The sequence below is a fragment of the Pholcus phalangioides genome, unplaced genomic scaffold, assembly GCF_987345545.1.
Source record: "Pholcus phalangioides strain wild (caught in Gottingen) unplaced genomic scaffold, Ppha-v1.0 ptg000042l_1, whole genome shotgun sequence".
Classification (NCBI taxonomy): domain Eukaryota; kingdom Metazoa; phylum Arthropoda; class Arachnida; order Araneae; family Pholcidae; genus Pholcus; species Pholcus phalangioides.
Genome location: NW_028301628.1, coordinates 21,231,006 through 21,256,721, shown reverse-complemented (window position 1 = coordinate 21,256,721; position 25,716 = coordinate 21,231,006). Strand labels below are relative to the sequence as shown.

General features: G+C 37.8%; 1 protein-coding gene across 2 annotated transcripts in view; it reads left to right on the top strand.

The window, feature by feature from the left end:
- The window catches only part of LOC149064644 (protein Wnt-16-like), an 89,266-nt gene that overhangs the window by 59,632 nt on the left and 3,918 nt on the right, over positions 1-25,716 (top strand). For both annotated transcript variants that reach the window (XM_089255007.1, XM_089255008.1), the window contains exons 3-4: positions 8,816-9,093; positions 23,732-24,088. In XM_089255007.1, coding sequence (XP_089111133.1) covers positions 8,816-9,093; positions 23,732-24,088 — 635 coding nt within the window. The remainder of the gene's footprint in view (positions 1-8,815; positions 9,094-23,731; positions 24,089-25,716) is intronic.

Genomic DNA, 25,716 nt, shown 5'->3' with positions numbered 1-25,716 from the left:
ACACACTCATAACATAAAATGAGAGGTCGTGAAAATTTTTAACTGTAATTGTTGGAATTCGTCGTGACAATTTGTAACCGCGATCGATTTCGTTCAACATGCTTATTGTGTTAATCTGGCTGATTGTGTTGCAGAATTATAATCAAAAGTTGTGATGTCTCATGTAAATGTTTCCAAACTTCTGAATTGGAACTGGGAAAAAAATCTCGTCTCGAAATTGTTCGTGATACTTTATTCATATGAGGGGGTGTCACGACTGCTGAAGACAATTTTTCAAAAAAACATGATTCTAAAAAATATTTCATTTAGTTGTGAAAATCAAATGCAAAAAATTTCGTATCAATCAATTAATTTGTTTTTTCAAAATAAAATTAAAAATTAATAAATTGTAGTGTAAAGGTGAAAAAGAAAAAACGCTTTGAACGCGCGATTTTCCCAAATTGCAGTTTTTGAGCTCATCAGAAAGATTAAAAGAAAACTAACTACACCGAAAATTCTAAAGTTTTACAGAAATAATTATACATGTGTTAGTAAAATCAGTGTCGTCTTAACGTATGGGTCCAACCGGGCACGGCCCGGGGCCTCAAGAGAAGAGGGACCTCACAAAAATGGGAACTGGTTGAAATTTTCTAGAATTTTCCAGGTAGGGCTTCAGAAAAATCACTTGGCCCGGGGGCCCACGATTCTCTTAGGACAGCCCTGAGTAAAATGAATATCGAACTTCGATTTTTCTGGTCATTCGTTGGAATTTTATTAATTTTAAAGTTAAAAAAATATATATAAATTTCAAAAATCTGAATTCATTTTTAGAAAAAATACCTAATTCCCATGGGTTAATTTCTAAATCTGAGGTTCATTTTACTAACACATGGTGAGAATTTCTGAAAAATTTCAGAATTTTTGGGGTGGCAGTAGTTTTTTTTTAATCTCTAAATATTTGGCACACACACACACACACACACACACACACACACAAAACACTTGTTTTCTTTTTCGATTTTTTATTTTTAGGATTATATTACTTTTCAGTTTAAAAAAAACGCCAAGTTATAAGTTTGGTCTACTTTCAGTGAATTTGGCAGGATTTTGAAGTGACGTATCAATTTTTAAAGCGTTGTAACTCATTAATTATGGGTCAAATCAAAAACAAACTAAAAACACTTTTCCATATTAGTTTTTCACAAAGAATCACGTGTGTAATTATTGGGCGGTCGATAGTTACCATCCTATATATACATGTATTGAGTATATGTTCTTTGCCCCTCCCCCCTGAAAAAAAGTTGGAATGTCGGGCCTGTGCTAGCGGTATTAAATTATCCCCATTACTCTAACCCAGTGATTCTCAAACTGTGCATCGTGATTCCTAGGGGCGTCGCGGTAAGCTGCCGACATTGATGTGTGCATATTAGCTGTTCTGAAGCGGTTCCTTTTACCTAGGAACCACGCGGATAGATGGGAGGCCTGGGAGCCGCGTGTGACAAAAGTTTGAGACCCACTGCTTTAACCCCCCTATAGCTCATCAGCGTAATTTTAGGCTATGGCTTTGCTACTATGCGCTTGAAATTGACTTGAAATACGAAATCAATGCATTTCATTCCCGTTTTGCGGCATACAACTTTCGCACCTGCTCAAGTCCAGCCTTGTCCGTTGGGTAAATACCCAACTAATAGCGTTCCAACGAACAATGATTTTAATGTTATTTAAAAAAATTCGAGAACAACAACATTTTTTCAACGTGCTGTTGCCATTGTTGGACAACGTCCAAAACACATTTTTCTATTGGTCAAATGATCATTTCTCTTTCCAAAAAATTTTTAAAAAACGTGGATGGTCTTTACACCTGTGATCACGTCCTACTTAGTGCTTTTTTCTAGCAGGCAACAGAAACATGCAGGAACATCAATTGAGTCCTCACTCAACGTGTATTTCTTCCCCCCCAACCTTACAACGTATATGTTAAGCTATTCATTACCTTGCGCGCAAGGACCCGATTGTTCGCAGGGGGTCCCGGGTCAGCTCTCGGGGGGTCCTCTTTTTTTCACGAACAGGGCGGTCCTTTTTTTCTCGCCGTGTTTATTACCTTTTCTTTCCTACGGAGAAGAGCCAACAAGGTATATTTCCGAGCATTTCTCTCTTTTTCTTTGCTTGTGTATTTATTTCTCCCCGTCTATAGAGTTTCTTTGGAGGCATTCATTCAAATATGGATGGTGGAGAGGGCAACTGTTGCTTGTAATACGATGAGAAGGGCTACCTTTTTACAAGAAATGGCTACCAGTTCTATCTCACTCTGTAGTCGAGAGAAGTATAGCTATATAGTTAGAGCTTGTCGCAGTAGGGGAGGATGATCGCATGTTAAAAACATGGGAAAGAGAGAGAGAGAGAGAGAGGAACATTCTTGTTGAATGCTCTTTTAAATGAGGATAAAAGAAGGGACCGCGTGGCTTCCGTCTTTGGCTGATGGTCCTCCAAGAAAGTGAAGTAGGCAGAGAAAACTTCAAAGCGGAACCGAGATCCGATCAAGTTGATGATTCACTATCATCCTTCATCCGATAAAACCCGACTAAGAAACAAATGGCTGCTGAATTCGTGCGCCAAGTATTGGTTGCGACGTTTCGTCGAGATTGTTTTTGCACGGAATTTTTTTTTTCTTGCCTTTCCCTTTGTTTTTATTCTTAAATAGCATATATATATGACTCGAGTCATGACTAATTGAAGTTTCAGAGATAAACTGGGCCTAACTGACTCAATGATGACGGTAGCCGAAAAGGAAGGGGGGCAGAAAAAGACAAAGGGAGGGAAAATTTCACAAATTATGCATGAACAGAATAGAAATTCAGAAACGACGATGGAGGCAGATACTCAAAAGATGGTTAGAAAAGAGACAGAAATTCGGAAAAAGTGAAAGATGGACAGAAATTCAGAAAAAAAAAAGCAAACGGAGCAGAATTTCGAAAAAAGGACCAGGAAGGACACAGAAATTCAGAATAGGGCTAGGTGAGCAGACATTATTGGTAATAGAAGGGTGCAAAGACAGACAGAAATTCTGGAAAAGGAATGAAGAGTCGAAAGTCGGAAAAGAAAAGGATGGCAGAAGTTAAAACAATCGGTAGGAAGGCAACAGAGCTTCCGACAAAGGCAGAAGTACCAGAAATTAAAAAAAAAAAAAAAAAAGACAATGAAGGCAGAAATTCTGAAAAAATGAGACTGAAATTTGGGAAAAGAAAGTAGACAAATTCAGAAAAAAGGTGGAAAGAGCAGAATTTCAGAAAAAGGAAGCAGAAATTCGGGAAAAAAACACAAAGAGTATAGAATTTAACGGGGAAACATTTTGGAGCAGTCAAAATTTGTTGAATGAGTTCTAATGAATGACTTCAACATATTGTCATGTTTCTGTTGACCAAATCCCAAAACACGAACTCGAGGTATAGAATGTATTTCAAGATGGCACGTACAAATTCGGTAGTTGGCAAATGTGTAATCGAAACCACAAGAGCAATTTTGCGGCCCGCTTCTAACTTGATAACGAAGCTGTTTGACAAACTCATGAAACATTAATGGAACAGAAAAGTTATCCCTTTTCTGTGCTAATGTATTTTCAATAAAAGCGAATTTTTTAAACCTGTATTGTAACCATTAGATTTGTTTCTTTTTCATTGGGATAGAAAATCATCAGTGTTAGTTCCAATCGACTAGGCTAGTAGTGAAAATAGAATGTCGACTTTTGCCGCAGTAATCATGCCAGTTTGAAGCAACAATTGCTATCAAAAATACTTGAGCGTAGCAGTGAAAAGATTACCAGTTGTGAAAAAAATTGTTTAGGGACCTACACATTATGAGTTTTTGTTTTTATGTACGTACTAGGTGAGATGGTTGCATTGAAGGAAGCTTTCAACAATATTATTTTTGAGTAATGCTGTCAGTAACAATGATTATTTCCAACAAAACTGTTGTTGATTAAAGCAACGTCATTGTTTGCATCAATGATTTTGAACAGCGTGAACAACAACCAATTTTTAACCGTAAACAATTTTGTGGTAAGGGTATGTGATTCGTTGTGTGTTTTTTATTAACGCCCCTGACAACAATCAATTTAAACAATGCTGGAGATAACAATGCCTTTTATTTAACAATTCCAGCACCAAAAAGAACTTTCACAGCGGCAGTGACAACAATGACTTTTAACAATGCCGTCGGGCAACAATGATTATTTCCAACTAAACTGCTGTTGATTCAAACAAAGCTTGCATCAATGATTTTGAACAGTGTTCAACAACCAATTTTTTTCCCCTAAAATATTGATGATAACGACGGTTCGTGGTAGTTTTTTTTTTCAAAGAATGCCCATGACAACAATGACTTTTAACAATGCTGTCTACAACAATGACTTGGAACAGACAAATACGTCATCGAGTTGGCAATGTGTATGACAGCGCTCACAATCGCAACCACTAGTTTTTCATCATTCTTATGTTTCACGTTTTTTTAACAACAATGACTTCGAGCACAGTTGTTGTCAATTTATACAAATCATTGTTAGATGATGACTTCGAATGTTGGATGATGACAACAATTACTTTAAACAGAGCTCTTAACACCTAATTTTTTCTCCAAAGATTTTGATAACCTTTTCTGTGAAGAATACTATTTAATAATGACTTCGAGTGCAAAGCTGTAAACAAAATGATTTTTGGCAACAATGGATTTTAACAACCAATTTTTTTCTCTGAAGAATTCTGTTGATAACAGTGACATTGAGCAAGGCAGTGACAACTATAATTTTAAAAAAAAAGAAAGAAAAAGTAGTGTAGATTCGAACAAGGCCATGATTAAAAACGATATTTTCATTGAGTGTTTTTCTCAACCAATTTCTAGATAACGATATTTTTCGAACTTAATGATGTGTGTGCTTGCACTTTTTTTTTTTTTTTTTTTTTTTTTTAAGAATTCTATTGACAACGATGACTTTGAACAACAATGCATACGGCATCAAGGGTTTGTTTATTCAAAGAAATTCATTATTGACAAGAATAACTTTGGTCATTGCTATCAACAAATTTTCTCTGTAAAAAAAGTTGTTGACCCCGATATGCTTCACGATGTTTTCTTCGAAGAATGCTCTTGACAACAATGATTTTGAATGATGATTCCGAGAACAATTACTTCAAACAATATCCATTGATTCAAACAAGGTTATTGTTATCACCTTTAAAAAATTCTGAATGAAAAAAAGGGTCATCAATCGCATCAATACATGTCCATCAAAATCATCCCAATATCCACAAAATCTAATCGCCCCACGATGACAGGAAATTGTCGACGGTAACACCATCTAGTTTCGTGCCAAACAATTTAAAAAGTGATAAAAGTAATTGTTTTCTATACTTATATATTTGGCGCAAATTTTGGCGATGGATAGAAAAAAAAACAAAAACAAATAAAACAACCCTAAAATTCTTATACGATTGGCCGATATAGCTCCTTAAAAGACATAATAGTCAAGAGGATGGTAGCAAGCATTATATATAAAGGTAAGAAAAAGAGATGAAAAGAAGGCGCCCTGAAACTCAATAGGCTTTCGGAAGCTGCCATCTCTTCTTCACAAAGTATTTTGCAAAGTACTATTTATTTATTTTTCTTTTTGCAACTTCTACTTTAACATTTTGGCAGAGTCAAGATGGCGAAGAGGAGGCTTCCTTTTTTCTTGTGCAGCAGCATCATCGTCTTTTGTTCTACGTTTCCCAAAAGAGAGAGATAAAAATTCTTAACGTCATATCTTCTTACTTACCACGGTGAATCGTTTGTGCCATTGTCTAAGCTAAGGTTTTTGGGGGATTTTTTTTTGTAAATTTTTAAGGGGAAGGGCGGAGGGGGGGGGGGGAGGCTTTTGCTTGTTCACAAAATTCCACTCCCGGGGTTCCCTTTGTTCCCAACCTTAAAAGAAAGGCATTCCATCATAGAGGAACTACGCGATAAAGAAGAGGAATTTAGACATATTTATATGGATGTCTTGTGCTTTTATCTCTATGATATGATTCATCTGTCTTCTTTAACCATGAATATTTAGTTCAGTAGCGATAATGCGGATCAGTGCTCCCCTCTCGGTATCTGGAGTGGGGGGGGGGGGATTCATTGAGAGTTATACAGTCAACGCCGCTTAATGTGATCACATCGGGATTCGGTGTTTCCAATAACAATGACCAAATGATAACTATATCCGATGAAAGTTTCGTTTGCAAATGGCCGTACGTCCCGTTTGGTCGAGTGGGACGTATGGTGAACTGATGTTGGTAAAACGTCACCAACGACCAACGTTGCTTCTCTTCCCTACGCAATGGGTTGCAAAATGCTCAATCATATTTCGTTTTTGTTTTTAAATTACAAAAAAGGACGTCTTTTTCCATTTTTTTTTTAAATTCAGCCATTGTGAGGGGCTAGAATGAAACTGTCAAATGTATATTATGAATTACTTTTTTTAATGTACAATAAGTTTTGTTGGTCCCTTGAGAAAAAGCCTCACGGAAAAAGAAATTTGAATCTGGTCAACTGAAAGAAACTGATGAAGAACTGAAGGAAAGGGTTTGTTTTTGTCATACATTTGCCTTCACTACAGGAAGGCCATTGCAAAAAGCAGCTTCACAAGTATATGGATCACAGTAAATACTATTGACTGGTTACGACAGTCGATAACTATAAACGAATTTTTTGCCATGTTATGATATTGGTCCGTTCCGCTCTTTGGAAAAAGTGAAAACAACACCCGGATGGCTACATTATCCGTGATTTTAATAGGCGTCGTCGACTGTATTGGCGAGACCACGATGTAACCGCAAGATGAAAAAACAATCGAGTGGCGGGTACTTCTCGGGTGTGCTTTCGTGTAATCTGTCTCTTAATTTTCCCGAATATATTAGCATTTAGAAGAGTAATATACCATCGGGTTCTGCAAAAAGCCATAAAAATTGTATCATCAGAGGGGAAGGGGCGAAGTTTTCCGCTATTGGTCCCGCGGACCACCACAATATTTTTCTTGTTGGTCCGATTGTTTAATCAGTGGTCTCGGACCAGCGGACCACTAATGAATTCGAACGCTGCCATTTATATCTAAATTAGACATTTATATCAGAAGCGGGTCATATCAGCACTTCCTAGAGATAGAAGGCCTTCGTACGGGTTGCCAAGTTCATCTGTAACGTCATTAAGACTACCTAATAAGTTTGCCACATTTTGAACCACAGCATCCTATTTCGTTTCTCCTTATTTTGGCTAAGAATCTTCCTGGTTTGGCTCACAAATACCGCATGGTGATTGGATGTGGGGCATAGAAATCACCCATTCTTAGCCCGATCATTTCTTTTCCGCACAACGATGATATTGGTACGAGCAGTGGAATTTTTTTTTTTTGCTGAATATTCTGAGGGAAAACGGACTACTTGCGGACGTCACGAGCAGCGTGTGGAGGCCATCTATCTCTAGGAGGTGCTGGTTGTATTCGAAACTGTTTGAACTAGTACGGAGAACAGCATTGATGGTAACTCGAGGGAAATTTCCCATATTCCCGGGAAACATTGGCCAACGTGGAGAATTTCCGAGTATTTGTGGGAATTTTTGAGAGTTTATCAAACAAAAAAATCATAAATGTGTGTGTGCAGTGCATTACTTTTTCTGAAATCTTACTCGTTAAACTGAATTTGCATAATTGGTTTGATCACGCATTGTTTGTGCCTCCAGTTTCATAGGCGGTGACACCAAGAACAAAATCTGAAAAACAAATTTCAATTAAAATATTAAATTAGAGTGGGTGGTGTACTTCTTGCCTGTTAAGACGGGTCTGAAAGTGTCTGTGCCCAGAGCGGACGACTATGATTCTCTTGAGACGAGACAATCGTGGTAGGAAATCTTCTAGTTATTATCATCCGTATGTGGGCATCGTTTTTCAGCCACCTCGTTGGACAATTTGTCTATCGTGGCCTTTGTATTTGTATTTGCATTCATTCATCCTTATCAGCGCGGTGGCAACGGGAAACGAAAATATACTCTGTCGACTGGAGCCAGTGTTCATTTTGGCACCTTCCCCGTAATTTTAAACACTACTACTACTTAACCGTACAATGCAACACATTCCTCTACGGAATTTCTAAAGAATAGGTACATGCCGGAATTTGTGTTCTCAGTGTATGGGTGGGCCTAACGTATTTATGTTGTCAGAATTGCGATTGTTTCGTGGTCTCGCTGGTGATACCATCATTTTCTTCTTATTTTGAAGTAAAGCTGGTAAATGAAAGGATGATGTCACTCTCCGCTACCATACGAAGGTTTTTAACAACTGGCTGTCGAGATAGTTTTGGAAAGAGAAAATTATCTGCACACGAGCTCCAAGGAAAGAGGGCGAGAGTCGTTGCCTTTGTAGTCCAGTGGTCACCCGGAAAGTGAAACGAAGTTGGTTCGATTTCCCGCCGAGGCAGTTGAATTTTCTCTCTTTCCATAAATTCATTTTCGCAACAGCTAGTTGTTAAAAACCTTCGTAAGCTGGTAAATGCTTGCTTGAATTTTCCACGTTATGTTAGTATCGTGTTGTAGGTCTGACTGCTCTCTGCGGAGAGTCTTTTTTAAAATAAGGCTATATTTTTTTAAATGGGAGACCGGCCGAGTGTCCGGGATATTATCCCCCCCCCCTTCCCCGTCCTCTCTTGGCGGTGGCCCTGCTTATCAGATATTGAATGGCGTGATTCTATGGAATGGAATTGCTATGCTGATATCTACTGATTGCTTGTTCTGCTATGATGACGTTTTTTTTGTTTTTGATTTGTTTCCGCAGGTAGCCGAGAAACGGCTTTCATTTATGCGATAACGAGCGCCGGGGCTATGCACGCGGTGACGCAGGCGTGCAGCGCCGGGAATCTGACCGACTGCTCGTGCGACACGTCCAGGCAAGGGCAGAGCACGCCGGACGGATGGAAGTGGGGCGGATGCTCGGACAACGTCCGCTACGGCATGGTGTTCGCCCGACAGTTCGTCGATGCACCCGAGAAGGCTGTTCGTAAGAGAGACGTTAGGGCCCTCATGAACCTGCACAACAACAACGCCGGCAGGCTGGTACGAAAAATGTTTTTGTTATTGTAGTAATGTATTTCATTATCCCACGGCTCTTCCGTGGTGTCAGTCAAATAATTTTTAATACTCATATGGAGCGATTTTTCCGTTCATCCCGAAAAATTATTTCCTTCATCAATTTCGAATTTCGATTTCATTAAGGGCTCCTCAAATTATTGAGAATGAAAGGTAAGAAAAAAAGTTTAATACCAAGTATAACAAATTTTAAATTGTGGAAGGTGGTATATTTCCTGTCTATCAAGAGTGGCCCTGGAGCTTCTCTTCTTCCAAGTTTCCATGATTCTGGTAAGACTTCCTTGCTGGAAAGACATCTAGCTTTGCATGGGAGTGAACCCCATACAGTTCCCCGTCCCCATCCAGCCAATGAAAGATCCCTTTTCTCCCAATGAAGATCAAAAATTGTTTTCTCAAACACTATGCCCCATTATTTTTGGCCGTCGTTACAGAGTCAAATACGGAATTCTAGCAATAAGGAAAGGAGGGGGGGGGGGAAGCCTCTTGAAAAATGGTTCTTAATATCATCTATCACTTTTAATTTCACTCCCTCGAATGAATAACCAATTCGGCTGCCTAAGACCATTGACTTTCAAAAATCATCAGAAAACACAAACCCTAACATTGACAGATTTCATTACTTATTCACCTTTATAACAACAGGCGGCGTGAGGAGCGGGTGGGGGAGCCCTCTTCGTGATTTCTTCCGTAGAAAATAACAGTAATTATTTCATCAACCCCTTTAACATTTTTTTTTTTTTTTTTTTGGTCCGTCATGTGAATGTATCGATCATGTTCCTGTCGGAAAGAAGTTCGCACATTGATTATTGCGATCGCCATAAATTTCCCAGAGACAATTGTAGCGGCAAAAGATTTACGGGTTCGAACCACTTAATGGATGGTTTCCTGGGGTGGCGAAGGGACCCCCCCCCCTCTCCCTCCCATCCCTACCTTATCCTTCTTGGAGGCCTAAAACACAGGGTTTTGTTCGTCGAAATGTTTGCGACCCTTCAATTTTCGTGTGTGTTTGTGTTGAAATACGGCGAAGAAAAGTTCAGCGTAATTACACATTCCGCGGCGAAAATTAATTTGTGATGTGAAGACAGGCTAATTGGACGGTGATTTTGAGGCTTTTGTTGAGGCCCGTTGGTCGAAATACAATGTACCCGCGAGTGTGTATTTGACGTGTATTAATGTTCTTTCAGCCTTATGAAACTTTGTATTTGTACACTATATTTATTCGCATTTTAAGCTTCCTTGTTTTTTTTTTCAATTCTCCTACATTTTAAAATTTATTTTGCCATGGATTTTATGAATGTGAAAGGTCATTTTATAAGTTGTGAAATTATGAATGAGGATGGTCAGACGACTCGATCATTTAGCTACAAGATATATGTAGCATAGCTACCTTGCCCAACCACCCCCCCCCCGCTCCTCAAAGGACGCGACCCATTATTCAACAGCTAATTAGTGGACCGGGGGAGGTCCACAAAGCATTTCGATCAATTGATATACTGTAGCTGCAAATTTTAGAGATTTAATAAATATTATACCGTCTTATCTTTTTACCGGTTTTTGTTTTTATATTGACCGTCAGCAGGTCTGTGAATTGTTTCTCCCATTTATTTAGTTTTTTAGAGTTTTTGCTGGTTCTCAAATTATTTCCCCTCTTCATTTATTTTCTGCCAATCCTCTGCCAAATTATTTCTCCTATTCTCAATCGTTTTTTGTTGGTCCGCAAATTGTTTCTCCGATTAAACTTTTTATCTTTGGTTCGCAAATTAAATCTCCCATCTATTTATTACTTGTCCCACTTTTTTTTTTTTACTTACCCTCTGATAACACCCCTCTTTCAATTATTTGCTGGTCCGCAAATTATTCCTCTCCCATTCATTTTTTTTTTACCGGTCCTCAAATTATTTGTCGTGTTGTTGTTGTTTTTTTTCCGCACCACAAATTGTTTCTACAATTTATTCACCTTTTGCCGGTCCGCACATTGTTTTTTCCTATTTCCGCCGGTCCGTGAAATTGTTTCGCTGATTTCACCTGTGACTCACTTACACAACCTTCTCCGCATGTTATGAGCAAAAACATGCGATGAAAATTGGAATTTTTATAAGAAACATTTTTTTTTGAGTCTTCGTGAATACGCGTGCTGTTTTCACGAAAATGCACACAAGTATTGCGCACAAAACTAGTAAAATACTCTGTGATAGTTAATCATTTGCAGCTTTTTTTATGATACGGTGTTGGTCAAAAACCTTTTATTCTTTTTTGGTTTTTATCGATCCCAAATCTGAGCTGGAAAGCGTAAAGTATCGTGTTTACATGCCCAAAATTGCGGAACGGCATCATATATTTACATGCCCAAAATTACAGAACGGCGTGACCTCCGAAACTTATCTGCTTAAAACTGTCAGGTGGTCATAATTAGAGCCTGGAAGTTCGGTAAAAATATTATAAATGCCTATTTTCGACCTCTTTTTGCAAAAATTCCCTTTTCGAATTTTTCCTGCCGTAAAAATGCCTATTTCGACATTGTTTTATGTTTATTCGTGTTTTAGAGGCCATGTTCTGCAGCGCTTGGATATTTTTAGTATTGAGAACTTTCAGAAGGATTTTCAACCCTTAATATTTATTCTTATCAGCACCCCTGCCCTATTTAAACGCATATACAGGATGATCCAGAAAAGATGGGAAAAACTTTAAGAGGTGGTAGTACACACAAAAACAAACAAATTTCATCAAAGAATGCATGATCTAAAATGAAATTCGAACGTGCTACAGGGCGCTATTATTCCGTACGTTACAACTGTTAGAACGGTTGCACGCTGGAATAACTCCACAGGGCTACTTCACCAAACACCAACTCTGGCCATATCGCTATATTGCAATTTACTGCCATTAGTGAGATGGGTTGGAAGTGAAGGCGCTGTCTATCGGTGGTCGCCTCGAGTTCTTTAGGGAAAATATCTTATCTATATCCTCCCTTGGGTTCGAACCCGGGACCCTGACAACAACCTTCTCGGTGGTAGACGAGCATCTTACCACCCTGCCACTCGGGCGCACTCCACAGGGCTGGCGTCCGCGCATATTATTCACTGTAACGCAGATTTGCATACGGTTTCTTCTTCTTCCCCAGGTTACATTTGAATGCATGTGGTGTTCTTTTTCTTCCGATGAACTTCAACAGGAATGCCGTTTTAACTTCAGCGGAGCGGCCGTTTCGGAACGCGCTAGCGAGTTTGCGTTTCATGTTAGACCATGCATTCTTCAATGATAATTGTTTGTATTGGCATGCACTATCATCTCTTTAAGTTTTCCCCATCTTTTCCGAATCACCCTGTCGGCCTAAGTGCCTGAAAGACAGGAAAATTGATGTTTAGCAAAAAAGTGACAAAGCCTTTTCATCTATGGTATGCATAGTTTTCAGATCATAACATGCCCTCGAATTCGAACCAAGGTATACTACTTCACACAAACACCAACTCTGGTCATATTGTTATAATTTACTGCCATTAATGAGATGGGTAGGAAATGAAAGTGCTGTCTGTTGGCTGTCGCCTCAAGTCGGTTAGGGAAAATATTTTATTTTTTATTTCCTCCCTCGAAACCAAGACATTCGGATCCAGGACCGTGACAGCAACCTTCACGGTGGTAGACGGTCATCTTACCACCACGCCACTCGGGCGCGATCAAGATGTACTGGTTCTTATAAGATTTTTAGATGATAAAGCATGTGACCGTTCAAGTATCCCGTCATCATCGATGGGAGGGGGTTTCCCGATTTGCTAACTTTTGATGACAAGGGGAAGGGGGGTTTTGGGGTTTTGGATAATGCTTACGTCATCAACCACCCTTTATGAAAATATGAGTTGGATTCAGAGGGGCAGAACTGATGACGGAATTTTGCTGACGGTGGGGGGAGGTTAAAAATGGCTAAAAATTTGCTTACATAATACTTGAACGGCCGCCAACCATTTTGTATAAGAAAAGATGAGAATAAATTAGAAGTTTGTTTCTCCACATGCTTCACATAGTATAGCATAGACCGTGACTTGCTACAGAAAAGAAACCAGACACCCCCTCCTCCCCCCCCCCCCCCCCACGTTCGTGACTGCTACAACGGGACGATTGGAAGCTGTCAGATCCCTGGAGCTCATTTTATTCTGATTTTATTTTCTTACACCATGCATTGCAAAAAAAAAAAAAAAATGGCAAGTTGTCATAGGGTATACATAAATCATCTCCACAGAATTTTAGAGATTTTTTTTTTTCTAATCGATGCAAACAATAGAATGCAAAGCTGAATATTTGAAAATTTTGGGGGAAAAAATATCGTTTTTATGCACATGTTTTAAATAATTCCACGTGAATAATAGTGTATAATGTAGTTTTTGTATAATTATTTCTTTTATTTCAGCTAGTACTATTGCATGTCAGCTAATTGCATGTCATATCAAGTATTCGATTGAATCGAACTTGGACCTAACCATGAAGGACCATTAACACTGTTTTTAGGCTTAATAACATCAACTTGGCTTATAATGTATTTATTTATAATCTATTATTGAAACAGTAAATTCAGTGAGTGCAGCCAATTTCTTACACAGTTTGTGGTTCCCTTAATATCGTAGTTTTCAATCATTCTTTCCTTCTTCCATTAATTATAAATGCTTTTTTTAGTGACTGTTTTAGACATTCTTAGAGCCTTTTGCCTGTCTATTTTGACCATTTTTAGTGCCTAAACTTCCGGGCTCTAGTCATAATAAAGTGGCCACTCAGAGTATATATACGAGGCATATTCCTTCGATATCATCGAAGACCTTATATGTACGGTCAATTATATAAAGATAGACATAGAGGGCTTCTTTCAAGCCCACTTCTGTCTAGCCCTGCTCTCTATCTAGTTTTACAAGTTTTTCTTCTTCTTGGTAAAGGCGAAGAAAATATAATAATAACACTAATGTAATAATAATAATAAAAAGATAAACGAACGAGTTATGTACGTAGAAATTGAATGGAGTTCTTTTTGGGAGAAAATTAACCACATACACATACACTTGAGAGGTGGTCAGACGTTCAGACGTTAAAAGACGTCTCTCTTTCTCCCCCGCCCCCGGGCCACCATTACGCGAACGGCGATAAATTTCGATGGCTACCAACACCTGTGGTAATGACCGTAATTGATTAATTAACGTTAATTGACTCTGATGCGTTGCAGACAGTTTTTTGATACGGTCGGGGGCCCATTTTTTTTAACGATGGCCTTTTCTTTTTTTCGGTTCAGCCTGGCTTGTTTGGATTTTTCTTACTTCTGACAAGAAGTGATGAAAGATATTTTTCGTCAGGCTTGCGGTAAAGCGAGGGGTCTTTGACGCGAGGCCCACGGGCCACATCTGGCCCACAATTTTTTTTTTTTTTTTGCTGTGGCTTACATACTTAGTTACAGCATTTATGGAAACATTGTGAAAATTCTGATTCCAGAATTGGTGAAAAAAAGAATTTTAAGAATTTACTTTTAGAAAAAATTTCGGAACTAATGAGAGAAATAATTTCAAAGCTATTGAAGAAATTAATTTTAAAATTAATCAGGAAAATGATTTCTTAATTATTGAAAGAAATCATTTCAGAATTATTAAAGGACACATTTTCATAATTAATGAAAAATATTTTCAGAATTAATGAAAAATATTTTTGAACTCTGCTAACAAATATTTCCATTCATAAAATAAACATTTCAGAATAAATGAAAAATACTTTCGGAATTAATGAGAAACATTTTCAGAATTAATGAGAAATATTTTCAGAATAAATGAAAAATACTTTCGGAATTAATGAGAAATATTTTCAGAATAAATGAGAAACATTTTCAGAATTAATGAGAAACATTTGCAGAATTAATGAGAAGCATTTACAGAATTAATGAGAAACATTTGCAGAATTAATGAGAAACATTTGCAGAATTGATGAAGATTCACATTTAGTGAAGAAATACTTCAGAATTGACGAAGATTCACATTTAGTGAAGAAATATTTCAGAATTGATGAAGATTCACATTTAGTGAAGAAATATTTCAGAATTGATGAAGATTCACATTTAGTGAAGAAATATTTCAGAATTGACGAAGATTCACATTTAGTGAAGAAATATTTCAGAATTGACGAAGATTCACATTTAGTGAAGAAATATTTCAGAATTGACGAAGATTCACATTTAGTGAAGAAATATTTCAGAATTGATGAAGATTCACATTTAGTGAAGAAATATTTCAGAATTGACGAAGATTCACATTTAGTGAAGAAATATTTCAGAATTGACGAAGATTCACATTTAGTGAAGAAATATTTCAGAATTGATGAAGATTCACATTTAGTGAAGAAATATTTCAGAATTGACGAAGATTCACATTTAGTGAAGAAATATTTCAGAATTGACGAAGATTCACATTTAGTGAAGAAATATTTCAGAATTGACGAAGATTCACATTTAGTGAAGAAATATTTCAGAATTGACGAAGATTCACATTTAGTGAAAAAATATTTCAGGATTAATTCATATTTAATGGGAAAATAATTTCAGAATTAATGAAAATTAATATTCACACAAAGAAAAATGCATATATTTAGTGGGAAAATAATCTCGGAATATGCAGAGTGTCCTGTAAGTCCTAATTCGGCCTTTATCTCTCATCAACCGTTCGTCGTAGAGGTATGGTTCCAAGTTCAAAAACGCTCAAAATGAGTTCAGAAATCACTCTGAACTAGTTTCAACAGTGAAACAGTGCGTCATAAAATAAAAAAAGTGACTTTTTAACGGACACCCTGTGTTCTTACTTTTAATTAGAAACTTGTCGCGTTGTCTCTCCTGAAGAATATAGATAAACAAAAGAAAGAAACAAAAAATAATTCAGATATTCTCGGATTTAAAAAACGGAGAAAAGTTGGGAAAGAAGCGATGTTCATTAGTTCAATGTTGTTGGTTCTCAACTTTTCTCTGATTTTTTAATTTAAATATATTAGCAAATATTTCATTTAGAAACATGGAATTTTCTTTGTTGGCCTCGGGAGAGACCAGACCCGTAGCCAGAAATTTTGTTCGGGTGGGGAGACCAGTCTCTCAAACTGCTCCCTCGCTACGGCCTTGGGAGAGACAGGGCAACACTTTTTTTTACTGGAAGTTGGACGGGGGACCATATAAAAGTTTAAATTTCTTTTTATATTTTTATGACACACTGTATTTTTTACTCTTGAAACTAGTTCAGAGTGATTTCTGAACACATTTTGAGCATTTCTGAAATTGGAACCATACCTCTACGACGAACGGTTGATAAGATAAAAGCCGCAATAGGACTTACAGGATACCCTGTACATAAAATTCCTCAAATAATATAAGGGCCCCCTGTATAACTCGGAGTCCTGTTCCCCCCCCCCCCGTGCCAGATAGAGACACAGATGTCTGTATCTGTCGGTTGTTTAAAATCAGCGCATTTCTTAGGACCGGGCCTTCCACTTAGGGCTTGTAAAAAGAAAAACATACCGGGTCGCGGAATGAAGAAGGTTAAGAACTAATACTACTACCACCATTACCTAACCGTACATGGACCTCGCACACATTCCTGGGAAATTTTTAACGAATCAGTACATGCCGGAATATGTTCTGACTGTATTTGCCTCCTAACTGCCGTTTCATGTTCTCTTGCATCTGCCATCTGACTTCCACATTTCGAAGTAAAGGTGGTAAATGTCAAAATTTTCGTGTGATGATCATTCTATTAAATGTCTGTCTGATCTCTGCCGAGAGACTTTTTTCAAATGGAAGACCGGCTCGCATTCGTGCCTCGAAGTTGGAAAACCGCAGAAAACCAACTTCAGCCGAGCGCTAGTATGCCACCAACGGCCGCTGTGGTGGTCGAGTGGTCATAGTGACGGTCTCGTCCGTCATATGTTCCCGTGTACTCTTAGTAGTTTTTCTAAAAAAAGTACTCGTCCAAATAACAACAAAAATTTTCAGGATATCTTAATGAGACCACGGGAGAGAGATTTCTGAAATAGAAAAAAAATAGTTTGATTCTCGACCACCAGGTGAAAAAGTGGTGCTTTTTTTCCCATGGTTCCATTATCGTATATATACCAAGTTTCAATGGAATACGTCCACCAGAACGGGCGCTACTAGAGTATACAAATGAATTCGAGATTAAACTGTATAGTGGTCGTAGGAAGGGAAATAAGGGAATTCGGTCACAACGCACCAAAGCTGGACAAATCTATTGCCCGACGTGCTTGGGTCATGTAAAAATATCTACCGGGCATCCATTTTTTCCGACCACTCTTGACGCAGTCGTATAAATAAATACAGTAAATAAAAAACTTAAATTTTTTTTCGTCGACGATGATGCAAGTTTTCCTTTTTTTACATGCATAAAATTCCCCAGAAATGGGAATTTAATGCAAGCAATTTGGCATTTTGGCCAGCATTTCATGGCAAGCAATTTGTCAGCCATGATACAAATGTGTACTCAACGTATTTTGATCTATTTTCACAGTCCTAATATTTAGCAGCAAGGTGCATACTGCAGCAAGGTCGTATACTGCAGCCGGGCTGTTCTGGGAAAACGGAAAATCTTACTTCTAACGAAATCATACATCCTAATGGTATTCATGGAAGAAAAAAAAAGACTTCTTAGTTTTTGCATGAAAATGTAAAAATATATTCATGTTAATGAATTGTTGGAGTCAGTCGCGCAGATTTACAGGAGTAGTGTTGCTGAGGGTATCGTCCCAAGGGATTGGAAACTTGCTAATGTTGTTCCGATATTTAAAAAGGGCAGTAGAGAGGCTGTGTCCAATTATCGTCCAGTGAGTTTGACGAGCTCCCTCTCGAAAATTTTGGAAATTATTAACAAAAATCAATTGGTGAAGAGGCTAGACGATAATAGTGTATTGTCGGATAATCAGCATGGGTTCAGGAAGGGGCAGTCATGTGTGATTAACCTCCTTTGCTTCTATGATCACGTGACGAAGGCTTAGGGTAAGGGCAAAAATGTAGATGTTGTTTACCTTGATTTCCAGAAGGCATTCGATCGGGTCCAACATGGTAAACTCTTGAATCGTTTACATGAGATTGGGATTGGAGGCAACTTGCTGAATTGGGCAGAATCGTGGTTGAGAGATAGATCACAACGGGTTATGGTGAACGGGGAATTCTTTGTTTGGACAGGCGTCACGCTTGGAGTTCCCCAAGTAAGTGTCCTGCGCCCCATACTTTTTCACTTTTTATCGATAAACTCGATCAGGGGGTATCGATGGGATTGTTAGCAAATTTGCAGGTAACGTGAAGCTGATGGAGGTAGTTGGGAATCAAAGTGATAGGGAGTTACTCCAGAACCACTTGAACAGGATAGAAACATGGGCAAATGAATGGAGCATGAAGTTTAGCGTTGACAAGTACATGATCGCTCATTTTGGTTTGAACAACTTACGTTTCTTTTACGAGTTGAATGATGTCACTATCCCGGATGCAACTAAGGTGACCGATTTGGGAATTCTCATTGACGAGCGGCTTAGGTTTTCTGAACATTGTTCAGCGGTAATAAAAAAGCGAATAGAATGTTCGGTTTTATTTTCAAAAGGTGTCTTCGCGTTCTCCTAAAGTCATTCTTCCACTTTTCCGAGGCTTCTGGACTGGAATATGCTGTAAGGGTTTGGAGAACATACCTACGGAGGGGGATACACTTGGTTGAAGGGGTGCAGAGAAGAGCTACGCGTGTCCTCGTTGACACATGCGGCTTGAGTTATGAAGAAAGACTTCATTTTTTTGAATATGTTTACATTGGATGAACGCAGATGTCGGGGAGATATGATAGAAGTTTTAAAATTTTTCAACGGTATGGATAAGATGGACCATGATTTATTAATTCGCCGTCAATCAGCTGCTTTTACGAGGGGACACCAGTATCCTTTGTTAAGGGACAATTCTAGGTTATGGTGTCGCAGGGAATTTTTCTTTAATGGGGTTGAGTTGATAAATGGAATAGCTTACCTCCGGAGGTAGTAAATTCTAATACAATTGATACGTTTAAAAAGAAATAAGATAAACATGTTGGGGTAAATCGAGAAGCTATTCATACTTAGAATAAGACAACCATAAATACATTTTATGGGCATTGTGTAATATTTCATCATGTATATATACTGTTTATAATTTTTGTGATTGCATTTTTATTGGGTTGCTGTACTTTAGTAATATATGACATCCATACTTGTTATGGGAATCTTTTTCTCAGCCATCTCGTTGGGCATTTTGCTTGTTGTGGCCTTGCATCTGTATTTTGTCATATGATCTTTTATAGCGCATGAGGTGTCCAAAAGGGATAAAATTCTGCGATTAATTCTAAAACTGTAAAAAATACAGTATTTATATACTGTATACTCTGCACAAAAACATCGGGAAAAATATCCATCACTAAAATATAGAATATCTGCTGCCACCTATCCAATAAAAACTAAACTATCGGTTGTACATTTTTAACTAAAGTTAGTTGTTAGTTTTAAACCGGTATGCAGCATGAAAACGACAAAATGTGCCATATTACCAGATATTTATGCAACATAGTATGCGACATGAAAACGATTCTATGCAGCATAGAATGCAGCATGAAAACAATTACATAATTGTGTAAATTTTATGTGCCAAAATACCGGTTAGCATGCTTTTTATTTTTGCTGCTAAATCGCTGTTGTGAATATAGTTACCGGTATTTTGGCGCAACATAAAAATAAAAAAAATTATATGTTTTACAGCACATGTTGCTCCCTTTCATTCGGCACATCCGTACAATACCAACAATCATTTTTAATTTCAAGAATTATAGCGAATAGTTTTTGTTCAATAGATAGCAGTAGCGCTCTTATCTTATATAATTAGTCATATTTGTAATAGCAAGGTATAAATATGCAGTATAAAAGGTCAGAGGGTTAGGAAGTTTTCGCACATATAAAATATCGATTCAGCATCTATTACTCGAAGTCACATGCCCGACCGAGCATGTGAATTTTTGTAGATGCGTCCAGCCTTGCAACACGCACGATCGGTGCCCGGGATGCCAGACGCACTCAATCTCTACCCCCGTACGGCTTTGCTTTTTGAGTGATGATGCTTTCATGATGGTTCCTATTTTAAATCACGCCCCTTCTGCAACATTCCACCATACAATCATACTTTGTGTTAATGTTTCTCGGGAGCACCCTATGTTTACAGGGGCTCGCACCGTGGTGAGAGTTCGCTGGGGGGGGGGGGGGAAAGGGAGACTTGTCCCGCATTTTTCTCGACACCACCCTGTCTTTCGGGATGCTATGCTGGAACCACTTCGGTGACAGAGCCCGGTTGTGTTAGGCTGACCCCGCTTTCATGATGGAATTTCTAGAAAAACTTACGAAAAAAATCTACGCGTGTTGCAGACGAAATAAAAGCTCTTTTCTTAAATTGTAAATACCGACGACACGATCGGCCACCACCACTATGTCATTCATGGCATCGAATGTACATGTATACCCGGCACGTTTCGATTCAAGTAAACCCGGAAATAGATTCTTATAATAAAACAAGGACGTCTCTATTTAATAGAAATGTCTTCATCCATAGAATCAGCATTATGAAAGAAACGTCTTAAGCAGGTTTTTTCAAACCAATATATACGTACGTATAAGAGATTCCTTGATGTTAAGAAATGTCAATAAGACACATACGCCGTGTTGGAGAGAAAAAAAGATAAAATGCCGTATTATTATTATTATTATTTTCGTGATTCTTGGTGAAAGCTGTCAGGTGCAGAACTCCTTAAGAAGAAGAAAAGACGTCTTAAGTGGTGCTCTTATCACCTCTTCTTCTTCTTGTCTTGGTTGTCCCTTTGTATTATTATTAGTTGCTGCTGTCATCTTTTCGAGACATTTTTTTTTTCATTATTATATATATATTCGCCATCGTCTAACATCTTAATGCATTTATCAAAGAAAATATTTTTGAGAATTTTTTCTTTTTTCCTTAGTATTTACATTGTTCTTACAATAATGGATAGTTCTTATACAAGATGACGTCGGTGAGGTCAGTGTAGGTCCTTGTTAGGTAATCCATATTCCTTAAGAAACTTGACATACGCTGCATGTAAGGATTCTCTTGCATAGCTGCCATATACTCTGTGATAGCTGCCAAGTCTCCGGAAAAATCTCTCTCGAAATTTCAACGTAATTTTTAAAAGAATCGTCTCTCGTATATAGAGACATATTATTGTTACACTAGAACTCCTGCAACCATCTAAAAGAAAAAAAAATATATATTGCACACTGTTGTGGATTATTCGCCTTCTAATTCTATTACCGGAATTCTGCGGCAAGTATGACAACGTAACTGGTATAATGGCGCATAAAATTTATATCAGAGTATTATACCATTTACTGTTCATTTTCATGCTGTGTATACCGGTTTTAAACAAACCACCAATTTTACTTCGAGAATTCCGATAGATAGTTTTGTTTTTTAAACCATGATATCAATAGGCTTTCTTTTTATATTATGCCGAGGTAAAAAAAGTGCCGTTCTCTCCATCGGGAATCGAACCCAAGACTTCTTGCATACCGGGCCAGCTCACTGACAAGTATACCACCACCGAAAGACGATTCTTTTTTTCCTCAAAACACGCACAGCAGCGCGAGTAGAGACAGCAGCCTCTCTTAAAAGTCAGCTCTACTGAGCAAATCACGCTGCTGTGCGTGTTTTAAGGAGAAAAGGGTAATGCTCTATGATAAAATGAACAGTGTACTTTTTTCCCGGTAAGCAGGAGGTTCTGGGTTTGATTCCCGGTGGAGAGAACGACCCTTTTTTTGTAAGTTCACCTCTGCATACTATCCAGGAAAAAACCTATTGATTTCATATATCTTAACCGAGTAAGAAAACCATCATTCAGTTTTGTTTTCATTTGATAAGTGATAGCAGGGATCCCAGCTCAACGCTATTTCTCGCATATGTTAAAAGAGTACAAATGTAAAATATAATAAGTAGGACTGGTCCGAATAACCGATCAGTTGTTAATCGCAGTTGAAAAATTTAGTTCAGTTAATCGCCTCGACCAATCCGATCAAATTTCCACTAAAATTTTTATTAAAAGTTTATAATTTAACATGACTTATTCGAAAACCGATTAGATGTCTCAAATTATGTTCCTACGCAAATAAGTGATGATATTCATTTGAGATATAAGTGGCCGTATTTAAAAATATTTGCACCAATATTTTGATCACATTTTTCAACATGGCAAATTTCTGGGAGCAGTCTTAAGCGTTAATTTTTTTCCCCTTTTTTGTAATGTAGAAAATCTCTACCGGCTGCAGGGAGAGGGCCTTGCTGTAGCCAAATACCCTGCTAAAACAAAGACATTGATTGATTGAAAATAAAACGACAAGATCTTTAACTAACAAGGATTCCAGTGTTTCTTAACTACAACTTGAGAAACTCCAGGATATGACAAGCATATTGAATGTGCAAATTTTGGCTTTATCAGCTGGTTGGAGCACTATTTTGCTATCTAAGTTTTGTCAGAAACATGAATGTGTATCCCTATTGAAACACATTTTACAAAACATTTTAGAACAACTGCCGTAGGGTAACACGGGTAGAGTAAGCATTCACACAAACGCCGTTTTCCATGCTCTTGAAATTCGCATATTCATGTTTCTGGCATAAAGGGAGCCATGTTAAATCGCTTCAAATGCGCGGCCTTCATTCCTTAAGCTATTTTTATATTTGTTTACATCCATTCCGTGGATGATGTATGGAAATGAATGAAAGATATTTTAGCATTTGAAAATATTCGATTAATCATTTAAATTTTTTTGATTGACGAGTTGAAAATTTTAATCGATTCCCAGCCCTAATAATAAGTCTTAAGATTATAGGGAATTTTGCTACAATTGTTCACTCATTCTCACCAGTCCGCAAGTAAAAAAGGGTGAAGGACATTGGTCTAGACCTGAGGTTTGTTACGTTTCAGTCCAGTGTTCTTTAACCGCTAGTCCACGGACCGATGCCGGTCCATGGGGATTTCTAGCCGGTCTGAAACATTTCACTCAATTCCTGTAGCCCTTACATAATTTCAGATTTAAAAAAAAAGTCATATACCGTTTATTTATTTTTCGCTGGTCCGCAAATCATTCTCTTATTTATTTATTCTTTGGTGGCTCGCAAATTATTTTTGTTATTCCTACATTATTTTGCCATTTCTCAAATTATTTCTCCTGTGCAAGTTTTTTTTTTTTGCTGGTTTTCGCATTAACGTAGTTGTCCTTTTTGTGTATTTTTTGCCGGTCCGCAAACTATTTTTCTCATTTCCGAATGTCCGCAGTTGTAAAATGGTTGAAGAACAATGTTTTAGTCCACGTTAAACCCTTGGTTGGTACAAGACAGTTTCATAAAACCAAAACAAATATATAAATGAATACGGTATAGGTTTTAACGACAACATTTATCGTTCCCTTGATTGTCGGTATAACTGAATTTTATTGTACTTTTGCGTAGATATGTATTTACTCTGTTCTTGAAAACTATATTTCTTTTTAATTCTAATCGGCGTAGGCGATAGCCAGGCAGATGGAATTGAAGTGCCGCTGCCACGGTGTTTCGGGTTCGTGCGAGCTGAAAACCTGCTGGAACAAGTTGCCGACTTTCGAGCAGGTCGGAACCTACCTGAAGAAGAAATACGAACGCAGCGTCCAGGTCTCCCTGAAAGCGAAGAGGCGGTTGAGACGAAGGGGTAAGCGAAAAGTCCCGGTACAGAAGGAGGACCTCGTCCACATCAACAGGTCCCCGAACTTCTGTGTCGAGGATCCCAAGCGAGGGATCCTCGGCACTAGTGGACGCCAGTGTAACAGGACGGCACCGGGACCCGAGTCCTGCAGCTTACTGTGCTGCGACAGAGGATACAACACGCAGGTGAGTTCGTAGCCACACCCCCCTCCTTTTCTTTGTTGGTTAGGTTCATGAACTGATTAGAATTAAGTACATAATATATAATATACAAGATATACAATCGCAAAAAAATTACATTAAGCAGCTGCATCAAGGCCACCAGATGGCGACATCTTGAGAAAGATTTTCTCTCAACTTATTAATACAACAGAAAATTTGTTATATATGCTATACATATACAGAAAACATGTAGTACATTCGGGTATTATGGAATAGTAGGGTAAATATGAAATACCGGGTTTTCTCCGTTTTTTCAGGTATGACCGCCAATTGGAATAGTGATAAAATACTTGAAAAAAAAAATGACCCCATATATATAATGCTATAGAGTCAATGTCGCTCAGTTGCCACCATCACTACTGCTGCAATAAGAGAACATTTGTTTTTCTACTTTCTGAAATTTTCTCAGACAAGTTTCCAATTAGTTAATGGAAATGCGTCCATTAATTTGAAACTAAGTACATCACAAGTGTTTTATTGTATTGTGCTGTGCTAATTTTTAGCTTGCCATTCTCTCCGATTTAGATGGAACGCTATTTTTTCCCAGATGGTGTCGGATAATATGGAAAACTATAAGTATTATCTGAGTTGGGCTAGACTATTCCTTAAAAAGGAAAGTTTAGTAAGATAAAAGCGGGAAGGGGTCTAGAAATACTGTATGTCATATTCTCTAATGGGCCCACCCTGACGATTTTGGGGCAGATTATGAATATTGCATTTGCGAATATTGCACTCTTGTAAATAGACTGACACCACACCGTATCATCAACTACACGAAACATACAATGAAATTTTTATTTTTCATTGTCATAGACTCGTTAAATCTTGTTTTTGTTCAATTCGAATTAGTGTTTTTTCCCTTTTGAACTTCCCTCTTCTTTATTAAAGGACTCTATTCCATATTAGCCCACGAAAATGACTATTTTGATGGTTATAAAATTCGATATAATAAATGAATAATATAATTATGAAAAATCCTTTTTTCATGGTTATGATATTCCTTTTTAAATACGACATACTTGCCAATGCAAAAACAAGAAACCAATTTTTATAGAAATACAGGTTTCAGGTTTGTATATGTTTCGAATTGGAATAATCGAAAAAACAAGAGTGGTATTCCATATTACCAGAATGTACTCTATAAATCGCCATCTGGTGGGCTTGATGATATTTGCGAACCTTTCTGATTGCTGTCGCTGTCTATCGCATTGTTGTTCAGCATATGTACACTCCAAAGAAGAAATATTTTACCTGTTTCGTTAGCGTAAGTGTAGCGCACTCGTCTGGCGTAGAATTCCCGTACAGGCAGAGATAAATTTTTCTGTTCAAAAAAAAAATCAACATATCTACATATTGTAAATTTTCTGTGTATCTTGCATGAATCTGGTCCGATTTATCGATTAATCGGGTCGGTTAATCGATCAATTGTTGTTAATCGCTGTTCGAAATATTAGTTGAGTTAATCGATGAATCCGATAAGAACTCGATTGAAATTTGCGCAAAAGTTTGTAGTTTAACTTGATATGTTTAGCGAAATCGATGAGAAGTCTTAAATCAATGTACCTATGTATAGCATTTTTGAAAAGTGATCA